Source organism: Gobius niger (genome assembly GCF_951799975.1).
Source record: "Gobius niger genome assembly, chromosome: 1".
NCBI classification, from domain to species: domain Eukaryota; kingdom Metazoa; phylum Chordata; class Actinopteri; order Gobiiformes; family Gobiidae; genus Gobius; species Gobius niger.
Genome location: NC_136852.1, coordinates 60,168,448 through 60,193,274, shown reverse-complemented (window position 1 = coordinate 60,193,274; position 24,827 = coordinate 60,168,448). Strand labels below are relative to the sequence as shown.

The window sequence follows — 24,827 nt, the reverse complement described above, 5'->3', positions numbered from 1 at the left end:
AGAGGTAATATTTGCATGAGTCCTGGTCACCTGCTGACTATATGATGCTGTGGGATGTAAACTTGGCCAAAGACAAGAATGTTCACTGAGACAGAGTACACCTTTATTAAAGTCACACTTCAGGCATGTCTGAACTCTTCAAACTCACTTTAGAATGAAAAAGAAAAAAAAAAGAAAAGACAGAATCAAGATCTTCAAATAAAAAGACAGTAATGTACAAAAGGAGTGTCCCTTCAACACTCACACACATTAAGAAGCATAATTGTACAGGCAAAAGAGCGCACGCACAGTAAGATGATCCTATGCAAGTTCAATGCAAACTATTTACAAGATTTCAACAATAAGCATTATGCATTAACACAGGTTAAACAGTACGCAACATGTTTTTTGTGTTCATCCACGTTTAAATTGAAGCAACACCAAGAGATAAATATGATCCCAGTTACTGTAAGCTATTTTACCATAAGTAAAAGACATGGGTGCTTATAAAGATGTTTATTTATCATTTCAACACTATTCCTCGGCTGACAGCATGACAAACATAAATCTGAACATTGCACAAAAAGACATCACAGTGAACTGAAATATGCCCTTTGATAACGGGGCAACTCTTTGCTTATCAAGTGACTAGAAAATAATAATAATTAGTAAAATCTTGGGCATTTAGAAAACCTTCTTGAGGTTGCATAAGGGCCACTTAAATCAGATTAAACATGCACTATATTCTAAAAACATGTTTGGGTATCATAACAATAATAAACCAACAAATCAGTCACGACACAGTAACAGAAGTTAAAATGCACGCTGGGGTTTAAAATAGGCATAACAATACTGCTGTTGTATCTGTAACTGTGACGAACCTTGAAATGGCACAAAGTTATTCTCAAGTTGTGTGTGCAGACAAAAAACAAAGGCTGTCAGGTATTGTAGAAACTTCCAGAAATGAGAATATTGGCATGTTTAATATGGCAAACATCATGTGAAAATGAACAGAAAAACCTTGAAGCAATGCCTCATTGAAGCAACGGGGCATTGTTTTGAAACACTAACCACAAACATGACTGTATTATGTCCGTTTGAGGAATAATAATAATTCAAGTTTAGGTGTTTAACGCAACAATCTTTCTTTATGTAACATAAAAGTGCCTTAAAAATTCACTCATGTGAAGAGAAACACTAAACAGGGAAGAGCAGTTAAAATGAGACTCTGATGTCATCATTTTAGTTACTGTGATGAGTTTTCTAAAATGTACGTGTCCATTTTTGTCAATTAACCTAAGTAGCTGCCCACAGTTGTCTGTGTCCTAAACGCCAAAGTGCCAAAGTTTCCGATATGTGGCACAGTTCCTATTCTGACACTGCTGCCCTTTGCAATTCAAGAATTCAGCATTTGAACTGTTCAGGAGCTTTTGAACCATTATTCAGGGCAGGAGATGATAAAATGTCAAATAAAATAAAGGAATAAAGCTAATGGTTCGTCAGATGAGAACACGTCAGGTTAGTGAGTGAATCCTAAATTGTACAAATTGCTATCAAACATAAAATCTGCACATTCCTACACTGAGCTGCTTTGAATACCAAAGACTAAATCATAAAACATGAGCAGCACCTTATACCAGAAGATGGTGGGAGTCCTTACACCAACATTACAAAACTGAAACTGTATGACGACATAGATTATGTAAAACTCACCATTTTCAATAGTGCCACTTACACCTGAATGGACATAAGAGACAAATTACTGCACTAGTGTTTGAAAAAATGGTACAAAAACGGTGCAATAAATACAAAAGATTTGGATTTGACAGATGAGCGATTAAAAACACTGTACATAAGTTTGCCTTTGTGCACGATACTGACCGCCTGTATAAAGCCCCTCCCAGTTCAAAAGAAGTTCCTCAGTCAACATCTGAGAATATAATGGGCTTTATCTTTCATGTAACTGAAGGGCTGCAGTAACACATCAGACCATCTGCCACAAAAAAAAAAGCTTAGGCCACTTTTCTCAGTGACCACACCGAGCACCCTCCACGTTCCTGGTCAAAGAGAAATAAAGAGAACTCCACAGTTTAAGTCCCGACATGAAAAAGAGGTATCGTTTTTAAACACCTATGTTTATATATACGCATGACCTATCTAGGTGTTAAGCAGTGAGAAAGTGCTATCATGAATGTATGGCATATTAAAAAGGGAAATAAGAGCAGTCACAGTACACGAAGTTACTGAACAGGAGTGCACGTGGGCAGTAGTTTTAGTGCAGCCAGAATCAGTAATGTGATCCTATATGCTCATTAACAATACTTAACACAGCACCAGTGTCACTATCTGGGGCCTTCAATCTACAATAGCAGTAGTTAGTTAAATGCATGGACGAAATGTGTACTCCTTGAAAATGAGTATTTGTTTTTAAAAGACAACAATGAGGCTCCGCCCCCCTGAACCGTAATATTTTACAATAATATGAGCCAATTACAGTATGTACAGTAGGGTTATGACGAGCGAGACTGTCAAGTACTTATGCACAAGTACTTATGCAATGTCAAACCATTACACTATACCGTAATATTTCACTTTCACCTTATTATGATTATTTCCACAAGGAGGCCTGTGTAATGCTTAACACCTAAACAAACATAACACACTACTCACTGAGATGAAGTGAGAGAAACTGTCTGTAAACATTAACAAACGTAGATATTGTATATAATTATATTCATCTATACCCTTAAGTATAATAAAACCAGGAAGTTGGAATGTAGAGTGATCCTGAAGCAATTTCCCCGATCCGTGTTTTGTTTTTTTATGTTTTTTTGGGAGAAGACCTGGAGATGAAGACAGGTGAAGTCAGGAGTGATAATTGGTCATGTTGGAAACAGAAAGGCAGGCTTTTCTGCTGTGGTGTCAGATGATAAAAGACATACTCCAATCTTTTCACTCAACGTTGACAACTTTTTTCGCACCGCTGTAAAAGCTATAAAATAAACTTAATCGTGTAGCATTCTGGGCCCTTCAAGGGGCACTGGTGAGTTGTGGAGATCTTCATAGCGGAGGAGGAGGTAAACAGCGCAAAATGAAGCCTGCTCTGGTCCCACGCCAGCAATCCAATCGCTCTACCCTAACCACAGCGCCGACAAGCTATTGCCTGCTGGAACCACAAGGTTGAAAAGCAGGTCTGTTCTTCATAAAGACTGGAAGTAAGATAGGACGGTTGTAGCCAGCAGGAGCACGAATTACATGAGGTATAAGGAAAGGACAATGTCACTTGTCGTGCTGGCCAAGGTCTGTCTCAGGCTTCTCCTTGACAAGGCCCTGACCCGGGGGTGGAGTGTGAGGCTGGGTGGAGCCAAGGGCGGTGCTTAGAGGGTCAAGTGGATTATGATTGGAGCAACAGAGACGCTCGTCCAAAGAGGAGACTGTGAGGGATCCAACTTCGTGTTCGGAGCAGAAGGACCGAGGACAGAAATCACAGACAGAGGAGGCTGGAGACCCACAGACGCTGCAGTCATGCCACGGACATTCCCAACGTCCTGCAGACACACACAGCATGAGGCCACACTATATACCATTTAAAACGATACATTTTCAAAATAAGTGAATGTGGGTGCAAACACAGTTTTTCTCAATGGGAGAATAAAATATGCACGTTTTCTCATTTCTGTTTAACCGATAGTCGGTGCTCTTGACGGTTAATAATCGGTTAACCGTTTAATTTCTGCACTTAAAAGTAACTCTTTGCTAAAGTGTACTATCCTCCAGGCGGCTCGTTTACGGTGGTCCAAAACAACAGTACAGCTGATGTCGGCATGCCCTGTACTTCTCCAAATGCGTAACACCTTATGCCACTTTTCTGTCGTTAGTTCATGTGCGCTTTAGATCAAGGACATAAAGCCACCAAATTAGTATTTATATTACTGTGACAACAACGTATCTTTGTTAGCTTTAGGTTTTCGCACACACGCTCGCTGTCCTCGTGTTCATGGGCAGATATACTAAAGACAGCCTAATATATACGAGTATATAATACCTCTTATATACCCATTGTAATGTGTCTGAGCTGAATGCAGTGTTATTCTCACCATATGGTGGTTTGGTGAGGCTGAGACACAGGAGATGGTAGGCTTTGGGACAGTCTTTCTTATCACAAACAACTAGTTCTCCTGCTTCTCCACAACAGAAACAGGAATACTCCTGGGAGTGCTTTGCCTCTGGTCGCAGCTTCCGCTTCTTGGGCTTTAACTTGGAGTTTTTGGCCTTCTCCTCTTTTTCCATTACCAGAGCACTCTGGTGAAACAAAAACACAAAACACAATGCTACCTTATCAGCGAAATGTCAGACCGAAGAAACACCTCAAAGTAAAATGAACTCACTGTTGGCTGCACCCCGAGGTATCCAGAGCAGTTGTCTGACCCACAGTGACATGACGTCCTACGGTTCCCGACACAATGCAAGTTGTAGTTGAAGGTCAGCTCAGTACCTGCAGACACAAGGAGCAGGAGATTACAGATCTACAGTATGGGATAGGGATGGTTTACAGAATATGACTTATTAAACATCAATCAACATCTACTCACCAGCCTCTATACTGCAAAGAGCGAACAGCCCAATACGGACGTCTCCATTTACCGTCCATTTCTGGGTTTCACAGTTTGGGCTGCAGCTGTGGTTCATAAACCGAGCAGAGTTTCCTTTCGGACCAGCATCAATCACGCGATCCTGTAAATAGAAAATAATTAAATGGAGAAATCATATCAAAACAGGGCTGTCTGGGTTTAACTGGGCAAATGGGTACTAAAAAAATGTAGTGCACATCTTGTAATTGCTGAGTAACTGCAGATATACTGGTCACACATACACACTATGTATTTGTCACACTTAATACATAAAGCTGAAATCTTTACCATTATTCATATGTTTTAAGCATATGCCTGTGAATTAAAAGCCCTCTGTGTAGTTTATGAAGCTTTACCTTTGTGAGGGTGAGCATGTAGAAGTTGCTCACATGATTTTCATGGGCCTGTTTGATTCTCTGTTGACACTCCTCAGAGTCGATCACTTCTCCAACATATTCAATCACAAAGTCGCCCTGCAGACAGAAACATGAGTCTTAGATACACTTAGAAATACAGCTCGTAAGCCCTACAAGAGAAATGATTCCACTACAAAAGAGCTACAGCCTACAATTCTGTGCATCTTATAGGTTCTAGTGGCACCAGTCTAAACTACAATAACTGACCTTCAACACAAGGCACACTGGAAAATAGAATATATAATAACAATTAAGTATAAACTACCACACTTTTATTCACTCACTGAATATAATTTAAAATCTGAATCTGTAATCAGAAGGTAAGAAAAGAAAATAACCATGGTAACTCTTACATTTGTCAAATCCTGATTGGTTCTTAGGCCCCAGCCACAGTCTTGGGTCTTAAAGACCTCTGTCTCTGCGCACAGGCGCTTCGAGAAGCACTGATTTTCACATCGTTCGCCTGCAGGGCACACCTGTAATGCAGAGCAGCTTCAGTGTTAGCCAGTGAAGGTCAAAGTGCTTCATTTCATGACTTCAGCAAAAGTACAGATCCCTCCTGGTCAAATATTACTCCAGTGCAAGTACAGGTGTCAACTTAAAGTACACAAGTATAAGCATAAAAAATACCTAAATATTCAATGGAAAAGTAACATTGTTTCAATACATGTTGTAAACAATATCTGTACGGCTTCAAGCACATGAAGATAGTTCTCAAGTTTATCTCATCTACAGCAACAGGGCAGGGTCAACATTTACTGTTGTGAGTTGGTGACATTGATAGTATTAATCTGCACACTGCCACCTACTGCTCTGAAGTTTGCTTTGCTGACAGGTTGTTGTAAGTAACTGCAAGGCATAAATGCCTAATTAAACACTAATGAAAATTAGTGTTGAAATTAGATTAAAAAATTAAAACTTTTTAATTTTGACTTTGGCATCAAAATGTAGTAGAGTAGAAAGTGTTATACAGTATTTATCTTTCAGATGTAGAGGATTAAAAGTAAAAGGTTCTTAACAAACACTACACAGGTGTTATTTCTGAAGATGGTTCTCAACACTTCACACTGACCTGTGGGTGGCACTCGTACTGTAGCATTCGATTTAGACACTGAGAGTCGCGGCCACACGGGTGCTCATCTGTGGGTCTGCAGTTGCACCGAGACATTTCAGACACATCTGCTACATGCAACTGAACTTTTCCCACTGGTTTATTGGACTAAAAGAGAAAATAATTTCAAATAAAAACATTTTAGGTCAAATCTGGATGTGTGAATGTTTTACCTAGCTCTACTATTAATGATGTAAATCGTGTCATACCTTGATACATTTGTATGGTGGGGGTTTACGAGAGTTGCGTTCCTGTTCTAAAGCCTCCTTGCTCTCCCTTTGAGCCCTCAGCTCCTGAAACCTTCGTGCTGCTTCTTCAAGGGCTGAAAAGCACAGAACATATGTCAAACATGACTTCTTGCCAAGGCAGACATTTTAAACAATTGCATATAAAGTAAAATAGAAACAATTACCTCTTTTAAAGGTTTTGTTGATATTAATTTGACCGGTGAGAAAGTTCTTGTCATTATCCACATAAGGAAACACACGCCCTTGATTGATCCAGTAGTAGTCATGAGAGCCAAAAAAGAAGACTGGGAAATCTCCAATGTCATGTCGCAGGCTCTGAATGTTTGATGGCACCAAGCGAGGATTACAAATCTCAGCTGGCCACCACCTGGCACGAAGGCAAACAAACAAAAACTCTGTCAAATCTGAATACAAATATATGGAAATAGATTTTAAATTAATTCATAATTTGTGTCTGTAAAGTTTGTAACAAAATAAAGTATATACATACCTGTAATTGCCCAATTTGACCCAGACAATTTGTTTGTAATGAGGTTTCCTCCCGGCCCTGCAGTCACTGCAAGACCATGGCCCGTCTGGCATTTCCATCTCCAAACACTCCGGGTGGAAGGAGGCCGGGCAAGAGTCACAGCACAGCAACTTGCCGCCTACAGTTGTGTGTATGTGTGTTTGTGTACACGATTGTGTATGTACATGTGTGCACGTATGCATGCATGGTGGGACAAGAATATGCAAAGAAAGGAGTGCATGGTTAGGCAATGCACCTAAAAAAAGATTATCCTCTGAAACCTATTTGCAGACTTTCCAAGAGAAGGTCTTATTTAAACAATGCTGAAAAACAATAAAGATGTTTAAATATGATATTCTACGTTCAGACATAAATGGAGAAATCAATAAGACTTGTAATGTAAAGGGCTATGCTGCATGGAAGCCCTGCAGAGCTGAAAAGCTTAAAAAAGCGTAAGGACACTATTCATATGACAATAGGACTGAAGCACTGTAGCCAGACCAGTCTATGGGAGATTCATGCAGCAGAACAAGGATAAAGCCAGGGGTTAAAAATAGGCTTAAACAAATTATTGCCAAAAGCAGGCATGCAATCCTTTTCATAAAAAAATAAATATGGCATCCGTGTTCTGCAGAGACCTGCTTGTATGGAAGGAATATTATTTTGAACATATATTAAAGATATGATAATCAATGTTTCATTGACACCCATTTGATATTCAGCCATATTAGGAATAACTCTATAACATTCCATTCAAGACAGGCCAAAGCTGAAGAGCTGTTACAAGTGTCTTGTGATACGACAAGAAAAATGTATTTGCTGTGAAAAGGGAGCTGGACTTTACAACAAACAAGGCCTAGGACGAGGAAAAGAAGCAATGCACTTCAAGCTGCAATAAGCTCTACAAACCAGACAGGCAGAACCCACTAATCTCACAGTTTTACAACTGAAACAGCAACGCCAATTGCAGGATCGCCAGCGGATTCCCAACCCATCTCTCTTGAAGAAAATCATTATAGCAAGAAGTTTGTCACTGTGGACTCAGAGCTGATTCACAGCACCTAAATGCAGTGCATGTGACATGTTCCTGAGTAATCAAGCGTCATGCAACAGTGACTTAAAAAACAGAACAAAGAATTAAGAAAAAGGACTTTAGGGAAAGCATTTTGCATCATGCCAATGTTCCATGTAAGTTTTGGGAAACCTTTGAAACTTTGGCCATTCTGCCTTGCAAATAGTGGATTATTTTGGGTGCACGTCAGACATAAAATAAAACAGAGCAGGCACAACACAAACACAGGCCAATGGGGCAAAAAAGAAGAGAAAACTTGTTCAGTTACCTTTCCCAACATTCTTTTTGGTAGCTGACGAAGGAGAGGGAATCATAGGTAATTTCAACTCAGCACGATTTGACTCAGTCAGAAGGTAGTGGGACTTATAGGCATATGAACTTAATATGGTGTCAGTAAGGTCTTGCACTAACAGCCCTACACAAGACACACAGGAAGAGACGGAGGTGAGCCACAGTCAAACTCCAAAATATCCAAAATTCAGAAATGAGAAGGAATTAACACTCACACAGTCTCTCAGAAAACAAAGAAAATGGTATAACAACTTTTTACTGACACAGAAAGGACCAACAGTGCACTCTGCGCTAATGATTTAACAAGCAAAAGCAAATGATGTATGAAAAGGTCAAGTCTTCCTATGAGACACATCTTAAAGTAGAATGCAGTGCAATCGCTTGAGCATTTTTATGTGAAAGACAACATGATTTGTAAGAGAGACACTTTTGATTGATTAGATCGATCAAATGGTTGGGCTTTTTAAAAATCTTTAAACAACAGGTTTTGGTCTCTTAGAAATCATAGCTAACAAATCACAGTGAGGAAGGAAACCTTACCTCTGTCACACAAAAAGCACCAGCCCACATTGACTGGTGAGGAGAGAAGGCCGTTCTTCTTGGTGCTGCTGTGGCTGCTGCAGATCATAATATGATGGGTGAGGACTACACTCCCTGCTGCTACACAGCTGTCTCCTGAGTGATAGGCCACTGGACAGCGGATACAACGCATCAGACGACCTAGATTAAAAAAGAAAAAGTTCTCACTACGTGCTTCTTTGCAAGTAACCTCTGCAGATGTTGATGCAATAATGTACTGTGTAATATACCTTTGGTGGCTCGCTGCTTGTCTCTCTCGAGGCAGCAGGTGGAGCAGCAGTGCTGAGGGCAGCAGAAGCCTCCCTCCTGACTGTTGGTGGTGCCGGGCAGCTTATGTGCACAATCCACATGGTAGTAACAGCCACATCCAGACACTGAGCAGCGAGTAACCTCTGACCCTGCCGTTTTACAACTGAAACATGGGTGATTGCCTGGAAAAAAAAAAAGATCAGCATATCGTTAGGTGGATAAATTAAATGTAGTTACAGCTTTAAATCCTCCATGTAATTAGTACTGTGCCATTGCAAATATTGAATGTTGAATTTGTCATACTGCCTTCTTTGTTTAAAGTGTTTGTTTTTTTGTAAGGCTAGTTTCAGCAACTTCCTGACACCATATTAGCCTTTGTCAGAAGCGTCACAAGATGGTGAAGTGGCGGGTCTAAAGCTGCTTACATGGATTTGCCAGTCAGTGGGGAGAGCTATAATAGGGGGCGCTTCACCAGTGCATGACGCTTCTGACGAAGGCTACAGAAAGTAGCAGAAACTAGCAAAGCAGGCATAGAAAACCATCCTGTCTTACAAAAATAACAAACTTAATTATTATTGAATTTGACCCTTTAATTATTATGAAGTTACTCACCATCTTTGCACTCTGAGCAGGTGAACCTGCCCTCAGGTAAAGACTTCATACCCAGGCACTCCAAGTGAAAGTGTCTGTTGCAGTCACCCTCACAAACGACAAGGCCTTCTCCATAGACTTCACAGATCTATAAATATCGATTACTCTCATCGGTTTGCATGACTTCAACTCAAAATTCTAGGAATCTGAGATTTCTGAAGGTTTCTAACCTGGCAGACGGTGTCCCTCTTCCCAGTGCTGCTGTCCTGCCGAGATAAACCAGAATCCACAGACTGAGTATCTGACGCATCGGCATCCGCAGCAGCAGGACTATCAAGACTCTTACCAAACAACCCCTGTATCAGTGAGTTTTAAGTCAAAGGCTAATCGTATTTAGTTTGTATGTTTTGACAACAACGAAACATGCATAAATACACTATACCTGTGGGTCACTGAGGCCTCTGGAGTCTGAATCGGATGTATCTCTGTACTGAGAAGAAGTAACTTCAACATCTGTAGATGCTCGGCTTCTTTTCTTCAGGGGCTTACAAGCATCTGAGATCTCACTCGCTCCTTCAAAAACAGGAGGGACATTAGGAGCCAAATACAAAACAAAATACAATTCGAACAAAACTGTTGCAGAGCACTACCTTTTTGTAAACCGGTTCTCTGAGTTGTCTCTGGAGCCATCTCAGTCTGAGAAGAAATGTACGGTTAAGTAAACTGAAATCATGGACAATAGCTTGACATTTGCATAACTATTTACCTGCTCCTTTTTTGTCTTCTTCTTGGGCACAACATCACTGCCTCTTTCCGACTCAGATCTGCTTCTGACTGACCGTCGCTGTAGCTTCCTCTCCTGAGAACCTATTTGCAAAACAAACATAGAGACGGCAAAATTTCACAATAAATAAAATTTATCAAACATTCATAAAGATAAAAAGTAGCATTATTTGCCATGGTCCTGTGTTTGATCCCCAGATGGGGCTTTTTGTGTGGAGTTTGCAAGTTCTCCTCATGTCTGCATAGGTTTCCTCTGGGTACACAGGTTTCCACTACCACTAAGAATATGTACAGCAGGCCCGGATGAATGAGGTGTGCGTGAATGAATGGTGGTGGCCAGATCGACCGTTGGCGCAGAACCTTGTGAGGTGCTTCGGGTGACTTGTGTCATAAGTGCTATACAAATAAGCTTCCACTACTAGTTTAATTATGAAGGAAAGTGCAACCATGCTCCTGTGAAAATTTCCACAGGCAATTTTGCTCAGTCTAAACACAACTGATTGTTAAAAAAGTAACAATAATAGATGACCTGATAGCATGATTTACTGACCATGCGGACTACTGTGACGAGATCCAGGTGAGGGACTTGGTAGAACTCCCCCTTCTTCACTCACGGGAGACGCTCTCCTCTCATCAGCCTCCTCCTCTGCCTCATCCCCCTCCTCTTCCTCCTCCTCCTCGGGACTCGGCTCTGGTTTAGCCTGACTCTCCTGCTGAAGACACCAGTAACTGAGTAACAATTACATTTTTTGCAATATATACTGTAATTAAAGACAGATTTTTCAAGACAAGTTTAAGTGGTGTTTTCTTTGCTTGCTCACGTGATCTATAGCAACTTAAAAGTTACCTCAGGAGAGCAATAGCCTAGATCCGGCTGCCGGGATTCTCTCTCTACTCTCTCTTCTTTTTCAGTTTCCTTTTTTGGTGATGGTGCAATTTTCTTCTGCAGAAGAGGCCAATCACATTTTGTGATTTCCACATTTAACCTTTTCATTGTGATGGAAAGGGGTAATAATTTTCTTGCTGCTGCTGTTTTCCAGGCTCTAACGGGTGGAGGCGATTCTTCTTGAGTCTGTCCATCAGAAGTGGTGCTGTGGTTCGGCGAGGCAGCCTCTTCCTTTTGACTGCTCTCATCATTTGAGGACTGGTTGTTGTCTGTGTTTGAAATGCTGCACTGTCTACGCGGCAACTGCCTGCGAGGAAGAGTCTCTCGGTCTGGTGACTTTACTCCTCCGTCCTCCTTTTTATTTGTTGAGCCGCTAGACCGCCTGCTGCGTTTTTCTGGTTTAATGTTGGGTTTCTTGGTGGGTGGTGGTTCATTTGGGTCAGGGTCAACATAGATGAAGGTATAGTTGTCGATTCTCTCCTGTCGCGTCATTTTAAAGGCCTCTTCAGCATGTCCTACACCAACCTCCCACTGTGTACGCTCTCGCTGAGGGATAGGCTTCAGGAGCTGCAATGAGAATTCAATAAATTATTATTCTTGAAATGCCTACATGCATGAAATCAGTTATCAGTGTATGAATAAATACCTGAAACATCTTTGGGGGAACATAAACTCACCTTTTGTTTCTCCACTGGGTTTGTAGCTTTGCGCAGGGCCTCAGCTTGTAGGTCTTCAAACTGCTGCTTGCTCTGGTAGGTAACAATTCTTTTCTCATGGATCCAAGCTCGTTCAGCTACACTGCCAAAAAACTGGACATGATACTCCCTGTGACCTGTGCAAAAATACAAAGTTATTACAATCAATAACTATATCATAATTTATACAGTCTGAATAAGTGCATTGGTGATGATACACATACCTCTTGTGTTGATACGGGTGTGGACCTTCATTTGTGGGTCTGAAGAGACCATACAAGGCCACCAGGGGTAAGTTCCTACCTTCGACCACACCAGGTCTCCAATTACAAACTCCTTGCAGAAGCCAGTTTCCTGTATCACTGACGGGTGGTGAACCTTTAGAACCTCAAACAAGAACGACACTTTTATTAGACCAAATATGTAAAATTGATATAAAAACAAATCTCTTATATTACCTGTTGTGATTTTGCTTTAGGTATCTTTGGTTCAGGTTTAATAACTGTCTTGTGAGGTGTCTCAGGCTCGGTAGAGACGGTTTCGATTTGCGGGAGCGGGAGGCGTGTCTCCTCAGGCTGGCCAGTCGTATCTGTCTCAATAGAACAAGGGTCCAAGCTGTTTTGCTGAACATGCTGCTGCAGTTTGGAACTCTTTTTCCTCCTTTCCTTCTTCCTTTCATGTCTGCGCTGCATCTGAGCAGCCAACTTTTTCTGAGACTCCTTCTGCAAAACATAGAATATAACAAGGACAGTGAGACTTACTTAAATCATTCATTACACTACTGATTTTTTTATTTGCACTTTATAGAATTAAAAGTTAAGGAACCTGCAGTCACACTCAAATTACGTGTTGTTATTTGATAGATTCATGCAAATAAATGAAACTACAGTATGCTTTATACATTACATATTTCATACTGTACCTGCAGCTCTTGGAGCAGATCCCCGCACAATGCAGACTCAAAGAGCTCTTTCCCATTCTGATAAGTTTTTATTATTTTCAGCTTGATCTCTGGGGAGCTGGTTTTCTTCAAAACCCCACTGGGAGCATTGGCCAGTGCATGAGTTGGCTGGGATGAAGGAGTACTGTCCACCAGGGAGGGAGGCGGGCTGGACGATGGCAGGTGCAGGGGTGGTGGTGGAGGGAGAGCATGGCTCATGATGTGTGGTGTGTGGGGCAGGTGGTGCTGGGAGGCCAGTGGAGGTGGGGAGCTATGCTGATGGATATGAGGCTGGTTTGGGTGGTAGTGCTGTGCATGGTGTGTGTGGTGGTGATGGTGTGCCTGGTGTTGGTGATGGATGTGTGAATGATGTGTGGGCAGAGGAGGAGACACAGGAGACAAGGGTCTCTCCTGGAGACCAGGACCCCTCAGGACTGTCCCCTCCCCAGGTATGATGCCATGCTCTCCATAGCCACGGATTGCCCCATAACCATTGGCTGAACCATTTGGAAACTGTGAGTACATAGAAAACTTGGTGTGCGGCTCAAAAAGTCCCAAACTAGCCGGGTAGCCGTTAGGAACCTGAGGCATGTCCTCCGAAGCAGACGATGGGTAAGAAAACTCAGCATCCAGGGCAGTGTTATATGAGGGCCCACCATCCTCGCCAGGGTCACTACCAGTGTCACAGGTGCCTTCCTGTCTGATGTTTGCCGAGTCAATAAGCTGAGGGGGTTGCTGAATTGTATTTCCCATGATCCCTTGCATGAAAGAGAAGGAGAAATCCATTGTTGAGCTCCTGCATCCTTAACTGTCTTTTTCTTTGACTGGACCTGTAATTGCAAAAACAAAAGGGACCGAAATCAAAGCATCTTTGCAAATTTACATAACATTATAAGTTTGCAAATATAACAATCTAAACTTTAAGGAACATTGATTTTCTTTCGCCCCACTACAGTTCGATGAGAGTGTAGTACGACGAGGGCTGCCCAAAGCTGGCAGAGGTGGAGAAACTGTGATGAAACTGCTATCATGTGCCAATTAGTGGTCATTCACTCCTCACACGATGCGATATTAAAACTTTTGTATGTTTATAGCACGTTAGTAAATTGTAACACTCGGATTGCTATGGCCAAGTTAGCACTGACGACTTCGCAGACAAAAAATGTTTAATTGAATACTCCTTTAGCTTTCTGCGTTATTAGCCTGCTACAGCTACCTGGCATAAAAAACATGTCTTCAAAGGCGTGATTAATTTAAGATAAACCAGATACCACGATACATCATCACAGTTACGGTGTAAAGGGTCGTGTACTGTGTAAGGTTTGGGCTTTAGGGTTATTACATTGTCGTACATTTATGGGGAATTATGAGAAGGAGCTAATGATGCTATGCTAGCGTTACATTGCCAATATGGCTGCCTTTGCCCCTTTAAATCAAATTGTCTGGCGTGATTAAACCACCGTCACGGGCGTTTTATTGATAATGTAGCTGAAATAACAATGTTGTCAGTGCAGACACTGCGTTTATAGTCCGTGGTGGATTAGAAACATGCAGTTATACCGATAGCCAACACGCTTGTTGCTAAAGTGAAGACCAAAGGAGCACAGAGAGCACGGATTGATGGCGAGGCTAAAGATGCAGGGGAATAAAAATGTCAATACCTTCAGCGTGTCCCATTCTAAACACATACACCAGCCAGCACCGTTTCCTCGCTTATTGTAGAGGGGGGCACAAAAATTAAACAATGTTCCGGTTATATATTTTTTAGACCGCGGGCCTTCCTTTTCGTTTTGGTTTTAACGCAATTCTCAACAGAGAGGAGGAGGGGGTGTTACGCTATCTGCTCACTACCCAATCCCTTGGCTTGGCTCTTCCTCTATGTAGGGACAGGAGCATTTCGCAGGCGCTTCCCACAGCTTTTCAATTCTTCTTCCTATTGTGTTATTTCTTCAAAGCTATAGTCTCTCGTGTAGCCCGCCTGATGGAGGAGGTTGGTCGAGGAGGCTGAATAGCGAGCTCAGCACAAAATCCCCTAAAATGATCCACTACCACCAAAACCAGCAGGAGGGTCATCCATATGTCACATCAGAATGTAGAAACATCTGGGTATTTTTCACCTGTGACTGCGGGGAGGACAAATGTATGCCTAGGCCTACTTTATTGACTAATGTTTTGTATTTTCTTTCTCAACAATAAGTAAAGTGGTAAAATTCGAGTTCCACTTTATTTACTACACAGCGAGGATGTCAGACTGGACATACAAAACTATTTGCGCGATACCGTTGAGAATATTCACCTTCCCTGTTCTGAAGCTACGGAAACAAAGCACCGAGTGCAGAGATGCCCCGTACCGTGACCTGGCATCTTCTCCGCTGTTTGCCGCTTATGCGGCTTTTTACATTGTGTCGATAATAAACAGTATTCAAATAATACGCGGTATTCAATTTGTCTCGTTGTAATATAATTCTGTTCTTGACAACGCATTTGGTGGATCCAAATCTGTAGAGCCCAGAGTGACTCCTCTGTGATGCACAGAGACAATCTTTGTAGGCACGCAGTCTGCTTTACGCATGAACAGAGTGACCTCAGTGCAGCTACCTCGCCTGAGGAGGCTGTAACTCGCACTCGACAGCGGAATACTGCGATAAATCTCTATTTTTTTCAAAGCGTTTAAACCCACTGTAAATGGGTTTAACATTTCATTATTCAATACATTATTTCCGACGGATTCCGCCTGTCAATCTTTGTGGATGGATTATATTAAGTCTTCTTCACACGAAGTCTTACACCGCCCAATCAGCAGGTACAGCTCTGCTCGGTCATTGACGCTGGAGGTTAGTGACTGCCATTTCACAGGCTAGCTTAGCCTTAGCCTAAGCTATGCTAACTAGCATCCTGGTTACGGCGGAGGGGAATATTTATGCTTGCGTGCTGTAAATCAAAGGAATAATGAAGTATACACTTTACAGTACCCGCACAGACTTGCTCAAAGTGACCCAACGGAAAATCGTTTGGTCGACTGTGCCATGTTACATAATGTAACGTATATGTATATTTATAACAGTCAGCGCTAACGCAGTGTCAGGTCAGAAATGTAATGTTATGTTTGTAATGAAGTTATTTTAAATAAATATTTCTGATGCTCAAATCCATAGGAAACTCTGAACATTAATCATTCAAGTTATATGCGGTGGGTAGTGATCAGACTGTGAGCTTTTGCTGTTAACTAATACGATAACTCTATTTAACAGGTTACGACCAAAGCTATGCGAACAATGTGACAGCATTTGTCAAAAGATAAAAAAAAACAAGGTTCTGTTTGTTCTGGTATCGTTGTGTGATATACAGTCTATGAACAGGACAGAGTGTGCTGCTGTTGAATCAAGCTGGCGCACATGAATGTAACCTGAGTCTTGCACCGCCCCTCACTGTCTTTCCATGTGCTTTCACAGAGTTCCGTAATATACAATGGCAGTCTTCAGTCACCAGGTGCTCTTTGCAGTGACAAGATCAAGGTAAAGTTCATGACACGGGCCTTATGTGCAACATTAGCAAGTTTACTGACTTACAGACTTTGGTTGCGGAGGAAATCTATAACATTAGCATTCAATATAAAGGTTGCTCTTCTCGGTTACATAATGTCTGTTAAATCTAAATCACATGACTCAAACTGCATGAAAGCGAAGCGTGTGCAATCTTGTTGGAATGTTTAGCACTAGAAACATTGGAAAGAGTAAAATAGCATTCATTAATAAATTATTATTTTCTTGGAATAGCTGCTCAATGCTCTTCGATCATGTGCTAAAAGTGTAATTGTAGCTTGAATGTATTTTACTGTTACCTATTTGATGACTAATAATCGAACCGAAACCAAAAAAGAAAGTTCTAGACAGTTCTTTGTTGTCATTGTTGTCATTGTTGTCATTGTTGTCAGGGCTAGGTATGAACGGAAAGTCTTGTCTTGTGTAAACTTAAAAACAAGAAAGAAAGACTGCATCATATAACTTGGGATTATACAGTTAATTTACAAATGCCTTAACGTTTCAACATAGAGCTATAGGGGGAATCTGCCATATTTATGGCAAGCAGAGAACACGGTGCAAAGAGTATTGCCAAAAACAGTAAAGAGAAGCAATGTTGAACAACTCTGAACTATTGGGCACTAGTACTTGGTGATGAATGCATGAAATACTTTTGTGAATGCCAACTTGAGTAGTTTGCTTTTATAAACTCTCATTGATTTACTATTGGGGTATGGGATTTTACCTTGATAACACATGTCCATCTCTGATTTTCTGTTTTTCTTTTTAATGATTATTTCAATGATGCTTTTGATTAAAACATGTGTGTAAACTAGTTTGTCTTCTTTGCAGGGGATCGTATTTGCTATCCAAGAGACCCAGCTGCTCCTCTCTGTCTTCTAAAACGTATCTTCATATTGAATCTACCCACCGCAAATTGGCAGTAATTTCTCCCAGACACTCCTGCTACAGATATAACAACTGTTTGCACAGTGACAGCCTTGGTCACAGAGCAACCCTTTTTGCCCGCTCTTTGCACTCCTCGGGCTCCAGGCTCCAGGATATACACCCGGAGGACAGTAAGTCGGCTGCGGCCCCTGCTCAGGATGCATCCACAGCCAAAAAGGATTCAGCATCACCTGCTCCTGCCTCCACAACCACATCAGCTGCTGTTCCCCCACCGCTAGAGAGGACACTAGTCAAAAAGTCTGTGTACCACAGAGTTGTGGATGAGCTGAAGCACTACTACAATGGCTTTAGGTTACTAGGAATTGATACAAAGATTGCTGGAAGGATGGTTTGGAGACTGCTTCACGGACAACTACTTTCACGCAGGGAAAGAAGGAGGGTAGGTCCAAAGTTTAATTTAAACGCATTGCCTTGTCTGTTGTTTTATTTATGTACTGTCCCTGTACAGGTTTATCACACAAACAATTGAGGGCATGTTGTAAACAGAAGTGTAATTTATTTTTTGTCCCAAGCTGTGCACATGCGGTGGTAAACTTCATGTTTGGGCAGTTTTTGACTGCAGCTTGCTACATCTCAGTGCTCATGTTTAGGCCGCATTAAAAGTACAAGCACTTTCTCTGTGTGCAGCTCATGAGGACTTGTGCCGATCTCTTCCGTTTGGTGCCCTTCATGGTGTTTATCATCGTCCCATTCATGGAGTTTCTTCTCCCAGTTTTTCTGAAGCTCTTCCCAGAGATGCTGCCCTCAACTTTTGAGACTGAAACCAAAAAGGTAAACTATCGTCATCTAGACAACTTTTTTTGTTGTTGCTTGTATTTCTTTTGTGGTAGGCGTTGTTAGATGGCATGTGTTGTAGAAATAATGAATTAGTTCAACAGACAAAAAGCAGGTATGAATGTCTTCAGCAGGAGAAGTTTGTTATAATCAGTACGGGACCTGAAGACATAGTCGCACAACATTGTGATTGTCTGACCATTCAAGTCTTACAATGCTTCCACACCAGAGGGTTAAGTAACCACCGTTGTGTGTCATATTGATAAGCATTCAGGACAACCAAAGCATCCTGAATGCTTTGATGAATGGCAAATTCATTTTAAAATGCCAGATCCTGGAGTCAATTTCACGATGCTGATCCAGTGTCCGGCATACATGTGCTACACCATATCCCTGTATTTGCTGCAGCATCTGATCGGTTCTGTACTTCCCTATACTTGGTTGTGTTGACGTAACAAAATTTCACATTAAGATAGTTGTTCGATATAATGTGATGCAGCAATAAATAGGAACTAAAAGCAGTGCAGCCTTTGCTTGTCAGCCAAACCGGGACTAGAGCATTTATAAAAGCTTCTGTAACTAAACCAGCATCAAACCTCTGTTTCAAAGAGTCAGGCTTGACAGTGTTTACGTTTATATATCATGCGTTTTAAACGTCTTTTACGAAATTGTCAGTTTATTATGATTACATTTCTGTACATTTTCAAACTTTTTTTTTCTCATGCTTTATTTTTTTGGTACTTCTCGAAGGAGGAGAAGCAGAAAAAAGGCTTGGCTGCTAAGCTTGAACTGGCCAAGTTTCTCCAGGAGACCATTGCTGAAATGGCTCGTAGGAACAAGGCTAAGGCTCAGACACAAGATGAGACTCAGCGCTTCTCTACATATGTACAGAAAGTGGGTAAAAATTTGAAATCTTAAATTAATGTCATGTGTCTCAGCTTTTACAGTGAAGCTTTATATATGTTTCACAGGTACGAGGCACAGGTGAGCAGCCGACCACCAAGGACATCGTCATGTTTTCCAAGTTGTTTGAGGACGAATTGACTCTAGAGCATCTGGAGCGCCCCCAGCTAGTTGCTCTGTGTAAACTGCTGGAACTGCAGCCCATTGGCACCAACAACTTGCTGCGTTTTCAGTTGATGATGCAACTGAGAACTATCAAAGCAGATGATGAGGTCAGGAATGGATGTACTTTTAGTTAATTCACTATAGGTGACCAACTTTACTAATGTGTTGGACGTATACCTGTTGTGTCAGATGATTGCAGCTGAAGGTGTATCAGCCATGAGCGTGTCGGAACTCCAAGCTGCCTGCCGTAGTCGTGGAATGAGGTCTTTGGGCCTCACGACTGAACAGCTTCGACAGCAAATGCAGCAGGTGTGTCATCTCAGAGATGCCAAGCCAACAAACGATAAAATACCAATGCCAGATGGATTGTCACAGTATTTGTACTTATTCTTGCTTAGTGGTTGGACCTGCATCTGAAAGAAAACGTCCCGCCGTCACTTCTGTTACTGTCCAGAGCTATGTACCTGACTGACCTCAAACCAAAGGCCCCTGTCATCCCTCCTGTTCCTAAGTTAGAGGTACTTCCTCCATCACTTATACACCATGTTGTTTGCTAGTATGTCAAGACTGGAGAAATGAAAGTCGTCGGATTTGTTATGTGGGTTCTATTGTCAATGTTTTAAACATTAATTAACCTGTAATGATATGTATTGTTTTGCTTTTGTTCTTTCTACAGAAGACTAACCCACCACCTCAAGTAGATAAGATGGAGACAAATGCGTCTTCAGTCAATGCAGATATTCTGAAAGACCCTGCTCTCATAATTAAAGACAGACCGGTTAGTAATGCCATAGTGTTGCCTCATTGTGAAACCTTTAAATCATATATTTAAACTCTGCTGAATTTTCAGGTAGAGGAGATGAGAGATAAGGCACCAGCACTTTCTGATAAACCCCTTACTCCAGCTGAAGTACTTCAGGTAAGAACCTTCAGGTTTCTACAAATTCCAAAGGAACATCATCAGTGTCTATGATGTACTTTCCAGAAAAACCTTTACTTTTTTTAATTCAATAGATTAGATGTGATCAAAAACGCTATAAAACTGATATACATTTTCAGGGCTCAAGACTGCGACCAAAATGATCATAATCAATTTCTTTAAGAGTAAAATGTTTAAGCTCCGTCGTTTGTACGATTGTTTTTGCTACTCTAGACACTCAGTCTATTGTGTCTAAACACTCGAGCCACGAGAGAGAGAGGTGGTGCTATTTTGCCCTCTGCATCGTAACTAAACTCCAGTGCACGCCTGCATGCTGCCTGTGAACTGAAGGCTCACACCAAAGTCTAGCCTCAACACACGGGTCCCAAGAAGAGGTTTTTCACAGGGACCAACACAGTCTACTGATTTAACACAGTTCACTCACAGACCGTAAACACAAAGGGATAAGCTATCGGCTAAATAATGCTCACTCGGTTGCGCAGGCTCTGTTTTCTCCGTTGTTATCTCAGATGTGTTTGCTGGTGTGTGTTTCATACCGTGGATGAAATTAAACGAGTCCTGTCACTCTCGGAGTACAGTGCTGAACTGTTCCAAGGCCTTTTTTAGTTTGGCAGAAGCTTCTTTCCGTAAAGCCCAAACTGCCCACGAGCACACTTTTAATGTGGCAGCTGTGTGTGACTGTAAAGCCAGTCTAATAACACACTAGAAACTCTCAGAAGCTCTCAAGATACCAAATTATGTGTGACTTGGAACCCTGAATTCTGTTTAGAGCTACAGTTCTGTTTAGAGCTACAGTTCTGTTTAGTGTTTCGTGCTACAATTTTCTTTCCCAGTTGGTAAAAGCACCCCATGACTGTCGACTCCAAAACCAATAGCTTAGTAAAGATTATGTAATCAAGTGAGTTCTTCCAGGCTTTGATCTTTGCCTCATGATCACCTAATCTCTAACAATTAGTTTCTAGACACAGCCTTTTGTAAAAAAAAAAAAAAAAAGAATAAATAAAAAAGCTATTTCAGGGATCCGCAGGACATTAAAAAGCATTAAAAGTCATTGAATTAATGTTGAAACTTAGCCTGGCTAACACCAGACTAAAATCACAAGTGATATTTAGTCTGGGGACCACCAATTCATTTTCTCGTAGGAGAGGTGTGGTTTACGAGCGTCCATAGTCGTTTATTGGGCGATACGAAAAAAAAAAAAAAAAAGTCTCATGCGTCTGCACGTAGCCCCAGCCAATCATATCATCGTATGAGATGACGTATGACGTACCCGCTGTAAACTTTTGAGCTAAATTATTTAGAACAAGGTCTAAAGCTTGATCAAAAAATACCATCGTGTCTGCTGCTGTCATGTTGGATCCGTAAATAAACTTTTTTTTTAATTATCCGTAAATAAACTACAAGCTTCCATATATCGAATAGCGCGTCATCGTCTTGCCGTCCCTCCTCGTTCTGTGATTGGTTCCCAAATCCACCGGAGATTTGGCCATGGTCCCCAGGCTGTTGTGCAGTTCGAAATAATTCGAGCGCACACAGCAGCCTGGTGTTAGCCAGGTTAGTTGAAACTGGCATTAAATCTAAATCTGTTGGAAAATGATGATATTGCTCAACAATTTTTACTGTACAAGTTCATCAAAAATGCCAAAGTTATGGTCCAAAACATACAACATTGCTCGAAACTGATCTGTTTTGTCCACTTCTCTTTGCTGTGTTTGATGAAATGTTTGCAAACCTTAGATGAGCTGACTTTTTTTTCTGTGTTTGTGGAATTGAAAAATATAGTATTTAGGCATCGAAAATGGCACTAAAATCATGATCTGCTTGTGCCTGTATACATCCTGTGTTTTATCGACCACTTCAATGTTCAAATCAATTCCCAATCAAAAAGGTCAAGCAGTCCCTAGTTGTTTTGTTTAAAAGTCGTTTTGGTTTTTTGTTTTCAACAGGCAAAAGCTGCAACAGAAATGTCCCACAAGAGCAAGATGAGTGCCAATGGTGTTTGAGGATAGCTGGAAACCTGTGTTCAAGGGAGAGGTGATGCGGAAATGGTCTACACTGGACGAGGGACTGACCGTGCGCACATCAGTTCATCCTGAAACTGTTCCCGTAAAGTTCTTCTTTGTGGGACAGGAGCCTGTGGTTTATTGTATGATTGGGTGAATCCTAAGGAGATCCCTTTTATGAGCCATGTCTCATACATGCACTCCATTCTGTTGCTCATTCTGTTGCCTCTAAAGTCTCGACTGGTGGACTACCATCACTGCACGTGGATTTGCTTTGACATCCCATGAATGGCCTCTGTTGTGGCACAGAAGGCCTTCTCTCACTCCTCATCATGTAAATTTGTAAATATTCTGTATATTTTTTATCTCTTACATCGCAGCAGCAGCCCTTCTGTATAGTTTGCTATGCAAAGATCATGTCTCTTGAATTTTTCAAGTATTCTCTTGTAATTTTATTTTTTGTAGACCTAATAGTCTACAAATTTGCTTCCAGATCTTTATTGAACGTTTTTAGTTCAACAAATTAGTTTCAAATCCAGCTGATGGAGTCTAGAAGCACGTAGTTGACCTATTCTAACTTCTAATTTGGTGGTATCAGCTGGGGCGTCGTCCAATATGGACGGGCCTGAAAAGCGAAATTTTATTTGAAGAGCACTCATTTCCTAAATGAGAAGTGTCTGTGGTAAAGGTTTACAATTGGCTCCTCTGCTGTTGAGCTTTTGACCAGAAAATCTGCAACAAATGGTCTATATTTTGTATTTTAACACCGTGCTAATATTTAAACACTGAAAAGAGAAAATACTTGATGTTGTCCATAAAGTCATATCGTGGGAAATATTTCGCTGACTAGATTATTTTTGGTATTATGACATAAAAGACATTAATGTATATAAATGGTTCAACCTCTCCCCTTTTATTTTAAGCTGTCCTAAATATGAAGCTCTTGAGGGTTTTGAAAGTTTTCTGTGAAAATGGTTTGAATGTTCATTTTATGTTGACACATTTTGGAGACCTGGCCTCTGTGTGTAAAGTTTCAGATGTGCATCTGGTTCTTTATCCATAGACACTATTTATTTGTGCCATAAAATGAAAGGATTAATTATGTTTACATACTGTATGTGCCTAAGGCTAAAGGCAGTGGGGCTTGTGCTCACTATTCTAGGGATGGATCATTACATCTGCTCCATTTTAGGTTTGATGTCTACTTTATGCCTTTTCATTTCCGCATTGGTTGGCCTAAATTCATCTATTCCTGCACCAGTACTTCATAATGTACCTCTTTCTCTTTATAACCTTCTTGTTTGTTATAGTTGTGATCAGTTTCTTTGCTACACAGTGTATGAACCCAATACATTTCTGCTCACATTCTGAGAAAGTGTATGTTGGAAAGTCTGGCATTGTTTTACCATTTCAAAACATGCTGCTGGAGTGGTGGACTTGAAGAACATAACTCTCTGGGTTATATTTTGATATACCTTATATAAAAATCCACTCTATTTATATTCTGGAAAGTCACTGTGTAGCTCAGGAAACTATGGTATGTTTCCTTTGTCCATTCATCTGGTCATGCTACTTGATAAAGGTAAAAGGATACATTCACAATGAATTTGGTGAATATGAAATTGAACTTCAGTGGCTTTGAGGAAGAAACCAGAGATTGCTATTAAAACAATGCCATACCTAATGTGTACGCTCATTTTTGTGTTTAAAACTATTACGTATATAATACCACTGGTAACTCTCATGTGATGCTGGTAAATAATTTTAAATGAGAGTTTTTGTGGAAAGACTTGGTTTACACTGAGTTTAAACATTTGAACACATTTCTTTCTCTTTTTACAATTTCCCAAACCCAGTTTAATCCTGGCTTGATCTGGTCTTAGTCTGATGATATTTAGAAGGCCAAATATTCTATGAGTGGATAATTGTGCTAATAATAATTGTTGATTCACTGTCCAGCACAGGAGTAGATGCACCAGAGGGGGCGCTGTTACTGAGACTTGATCATGGGCTTGATCACGTGTTAAGGGTATTTTGGTGGTGGGGGGTGTTTTGACACAGGGACCTGCCAAAAATAGTTTGAGTTGGGTATTTGATCTCAGCGTTATGTTGAACTGTGGATGCACATACGGTCAATGGTTTCTACTACCTTTTTAACTGCGTTGATTTTGTTCATAGACGCATTTTGTGAGTATTCACTAAATATATAGTTTAGTTTGGCTTTTTTTGTTTTATGTTTGCATGCTTGTCCTTGAAATTACTAGTTGCTCAATAGCCTAGTATAGAGCCTGTTATAAATATACGTGGCCAAAAAAAGCAGCATGGCTAAAGATGTCCCTGCATGAAATTTTTGTCAACAGGAATGTTCTGCCTCTGTGCAAAAAATAAATAAATTACATTTTACTTAGTCAACATTTCAATGATGCACACGAGATGATAAGGACATTTACATGTGTTTGTTTTATTGTTTGTTTTTTACAGTCAAAAGATGAAGCTCACAGTTCTGTTATGTTTAATTGCTGTGATAAGCTGTCATGTCGCACTGGCCAAGAAAAAATGGGGACTTGGTATTT

At 40.9% G+C, this 24,827-nt stretch overlaps 2 protein-coding genes across 5 annotated transcripts; one reads left to right on the top strand and one right to left on the bottom strand.

Moving 5' to 3' along the window:
• Positions 1–99: 99 nt before the first annotated feature.
• nsd3 (nuclear receptor binding SET domain protein 3) lies at positions 100–14,866 on the bottom strand. 3 transcript variants are annotated; one of them, XM_079579005.1, is made up of 25 exons: positions 14,641–14,866; positions 12,962–13,809; positions 12,498–12,761; positions 12,264–12,426; positions 12,022–12,176; positions 11,306–11,911; positions 11,009–11,171; positions 10,442–10,542; positions 10,326–10,371; positions 10,118–10,248; positions 9,906–10,016; positions 9,697–9,823; positions 9,066–9,266; positions 8,797–8,976; positions 8,234–8,380; positions 6,876–7,032; positions 6,550–6,752; positions 6,347–6,459; positions 6,099–6,245; positions 5,380–5,502; positions 4,967–5,083; positions 4,572–4,713; positions 4,368–4,474; positions 4,077–4,281; positions 100–3,527 (listed from the first exon to the last, which is right to left on the bottom strand). In XM_079579005.1, the coding sequence occupies exons 2-25, from the start codon at positions 13,763–13,765 to the stop codon at positions 3,259–3,261; spliced, it is 4,782 nt and encodes a 1,593-aa protein (XP_079435131.1). In that variant the 5' UTR covers positions 13,766–13,809; positions 14,641–14,866; the 3' UTR covers positions 100–3,258. The 3 variants fall into 3 exon arrangements, with proteins under 3 accessions (XP_079435131.1, XP_079435130.1, XP_079435132.1); XM_079579004.1 differs by having other exon boundaries at positions 9,906–10,031; positions 14,641–14,865; XM_079579006.1 differs by having other exon boundaries at positions 9,906–9,941; positions 14,641–14,865.
• Positions 14,867–15,556: 690 nt separating this feature from the next.
• letm2 (leucine zipper-EF-hand containing transmembrane protein 2) lies at positions 15,557–23,930 on the top strand. 2 transcript variants are annotated; one of them, XM_079551465.1, is made up of 11 exons: positions 15,557–15,782; positions 16,432–16,494; positions 17,353–17,848; positions 18,097–18,240; positions 18,994–19,137; positions 19,215–19,418; positions 19,501–19,620; positions 19,710–19,829; positions 19,988–20,089; positions 20,162–20,230; positions 22,198–23,930. In XM_079551465.1, exons 2-11 carry the CDS (start codon positions 16,448–16,450, stop codon positions 22,252–22,254), a joined length of 1,503 nt encoding a protein of 500 aa, XP_079407591.1. In that variant the 5' UTR covers positions 15,557–15,782; positions 16,432–16,447; the 3' UTR covers positions 22,255–23,930. The 2 variants fall into 2 exon arrangements, with proteins under 2 accessions (XP_079407591.1, XP_079407590.1); XM_079551464.1 differs by having other exon boundaries at positions 15,557–15,813.
• The last annotated feature ends 897 nt before the right edge of the window (positions 23,931–24,827 follow it).